Source organism: Orycteropus afer, unplaced genomic scaffold, assembly GCF_000298275.1.
Source record: "Orycteropus afer afer isolate SDZICR_OR568_19922 unplaced genomic scaffold, OryAfe1.0 scaffold00028, whole genome shotgun sequence".
Taxonomy (NCBI): Eukaryota; Metazoa; Chordata; class Mammalia; order Tubulidentata; family Orycteropodidae; genus Orycteropus; species Orycteropus afer.
This window is the reverse complement of record NW_006921615.1, coordinates 8,369,476-8,372,590: the sequence shown is the minus strand read 5'-3', so window position 1 is coordinate 8,372,590 and position 3,115 is coordinate 8,369,476. Positions and strand designations below refer to the sequence as shown.

Sequence of the window (3,115 nt, the reverse complement as noted above, 5' to 3'; positions counted from 1 at the left end):
CGCTGTATCTTATTAATTTTTTTTAACCCAGCAGAGTGCTTTGTAGTTGAATAACTGAGGAAGAAAAATATCTTGGGATCCTATGTGTTCTGGTTATCTAGTGCCACTCTGACAAGAATATACCACAAATGGGATGACCTTAATAAAGAGGAGTTTATTCTCACAATTTGGAGGCTTTAATTCCAAGTTCAAGTGCCAGGCTCTAAGGACTGGGTGAAAGCCCCTCAACCTTGGGGTCCAGCTCTGCCTCCTGCTCCCTGCCCACTGGAACTAGAGGCATTTCTTCACTCAGACAGCAGCTGGCTGCTGAGGCTGAGAAACCTCAAGGTTGACAAGTAAAAAGGCACAGCCCTGATGTGACCAAACCACATGGCAGACCATTAACAGTCCCTTGTAAGTCCCAAGGTCGGCAGAGCATTGCAGGCTGCTGAGCAACGACAAGGTATACCGTGCCATAGACTAGAGACCATTCCCAAGGCTTCTCCTTATATACAGGAAGCGGACCACATCCCAAAGGCAGCTACTCAGCTGCTTGTGGTAGATCCCACCATGGAATTGATTACCAGTCTCATTATGGGGAATGACTACCACCAGCTGTCCAGCCACTCAATCAGGGCTAGCCAAGTTGACACACAAACATAACTACCACACTATGTATAATATTCTTTGGTGTATGGAGTGTGATTGCATAACTGACTGGAATGATGGATGGCTGACTGGGGAAGGATTCAGATCCCTCTCCTTTACCATACAGCCAAAGTTAAAGATGAGTCATGGATAGAAAATTTGAGAAACTTTATCAGAGATAACCAAGCAAATTTCAAATATTTCTACAGCATGGTAATCTGTGATGCCCAATTTCTTTTCACTCTTACTTTATTCCTTTCTTACACATTTTTCCCCTCCCCTATTTTCTTTTTCTCCTTCCGTGTTTCTTAAGAAATAAATAAGGTGTGTTGCGGGAAGGGATTGATTTTCTAGCTCTATCTTAAGTTCTTTCCTTTTTGAGTCCCCTGGTTTCAGTCCCAGCCACTTTCTGTTATCGTGTCGTTAGTTGTTTCGTTCTGTAAGAGAATCTTTGCACCGTTTGTGTGTTTGTAGTTAGAGGTTTTCAGGAGAGGCATGATGGGTGAAAACTCATTAGCGAGAGCGAAAGAATATACAGATATATCATGTGTTGTACTATAAAGGCAGTAGTAACGCTCCATTCACCTTTACTCACTTTCCCCACAACCCAATCCGGGACTAACCTCAGTCCGAGGATCACCTGTGTCCCGCCATACTGAGCGAGTGTGCCTTCACCCCCACGGGACTCTCCCCTGGGCGGATCCCTTGGGGCCAATCAAGTGCGGGGGCGTTGTCTCGGGGCGGGTCTCCAGCCAGAGTGCTGAGCTTTCGCGGGTCTTGGTTTCCCAGCCTCTTCCAGGCGTCTGCTGCTCGCAGTCCTTCAGTCCTTCGGCCTAACTAGGCTAGGATATGGCCTCAGCCACTGTGGCCGCAGCGACACGGGTCTTCGGCCGGGTAACCCGCCTCCTCCGGCGGGGCTATCAGACCGAGCGGGGAGTCTACGGCTATAGGCCGAGGAAGGCTGAGCCCCGGGAGCCCGGAGCCGGCCTGGCGCGCCCCACAGGTCTGTGCGCGGTGGGGGATGCGGCCTGGGCATTGAAGGGGACGGTTGAGGGCGAAAGGGATCCCCTGCCTGGCCTACGGTGGAATCCTGGGAGGGGGTCGGGCGTCTGGGGTCCGGCAGCTGGCTTGTGAGTGTGTGCAGGCAGGTGGGGAGGAAGGGGAGGCTGCCTGCGAGCTCTGCTCCTTGTTTAGGACTGCTTCACTGAGGGGGTTAGAGGGAGGCAGTCGGGGGTGTCCTGGGGGGACCCTCCTGTCCAGCCTCTGTAATTGGGTGGTTTCCCAGCCTTCGGAGTTAGGACCTGCTCTGGGAGCCCTTTACTTTTCTATTTACTGCTTAGTTTGGGAACTTAGCGCTCTGCAGGGGCGGGGCTATAGAAAAAGAAAAGTTAACCAGATCTCCTAGCACTTCTAGGTAACACTAGGATGCATTTCCTGGGCCATCTGCAAAGCTTTTGCTCTTTTCAGCTAAAGGAGTGAACCAAGGTTGTGTGGGGTCTAAGACTGTGCCCTTGGGAGAAGGGGACAGTTAGTTCATAGACTTAAGTATTTATCTAGTCGTTTCCTCGTCCTAGCCATTTTACTGAACTTGGAACCGTGTTATTGGTGGTTTTAATGGCTTAGGAGAAACGAATATCAATGTTTGGACAATCTGTAAAATGTTCATAGCCGCTCTTGTAACTCAGTGGTTAAAGCATTTGGCTGCTAATCAGAAGGTCGGCGGTTTGAACACACTAGCCGCTCCGAGGAAGAAAGATGAGATGGTCTGCTTTCTAAAGATTTACAGCCTAGGAAACCGTATGGAGCAGTTCTACCCTGCCCTATAGGGTCACCGTGAGTCTTAATAGACTCTATGGCTGTGGGTTTGGGTTTTTGGTTTGGTTACGTGCTCATCTACAAGGGACAAATTTTTTTATTTTATTTATTGTGGTTTGGGTGAAAGTTTACAGAGCAAATTCACTTTCCATATAGCAGTTCACATACACTTTGTCTCATGACATTGACTACAATATACCCCAATGCAACAGCTCTCCTCCCACTTCCTCCTGGTAGTTACCTCTTCCCTGTGTCCATCCCTCCATGCACTCCTGCCCCGGAACTGTCTCCCTGTGCATACACAGCCCTTCTATTATCCCATGATTGTTCTCTCCCAGGATTGTATCTACCTAGTGTAAATGTTCACCTCATATACCTGTCTTTTGTTTGGCTGGAAGCCACAGGAGTGAGTTCATTTCCAGACCTGCAGCTAGGGGCTGTAGTCTAAGTGGTTCCATCAGGTTCTATCAGACCAGCAAACCTGGTCCTGTTTTTTTTTCTTTAATGATTTTGAGTTTTGTTCCACATTGTTCTCCCACTCTATCCAGGATCTCCTCCACAGATCCCCCTCTGAGTGGTTGACAGTGGTAGCTGGGCACCATCTAGTTCTTCTGGTCTCATAGTTGTATAGGCTGAGGATTACGTGGTGTACCAGTTGCTTGGACTAATTGTT

At 48.8% G+C, this 3,115-nt stretch overlaps 1 protein-coding gene across 1 annotated transcript in view; it reads left to right on the top strand.

The window, feature by feature from the left end:
• Nucleotides 1–1,476: 1,476 nt before the first annotated feature.
• Nucleotides 1,477–3,115, top strand: part of DHTKD1 (dehydrogenase E1 and transketolase domain containing 1) — a 95,031-nt gene continuing 93,392 nt past the window's right edge. Inside the window, exon 1 of the mRNA XM_007935432.2 lies at nucleotides 1,477–1,630. Coding sequence (XP_007933623.1) covers nucleotides 1,477–1,630 — 154 coding nt within the window. The remainder of the gene's footprint in view (nucleotides 1,631–3,115) is intronic.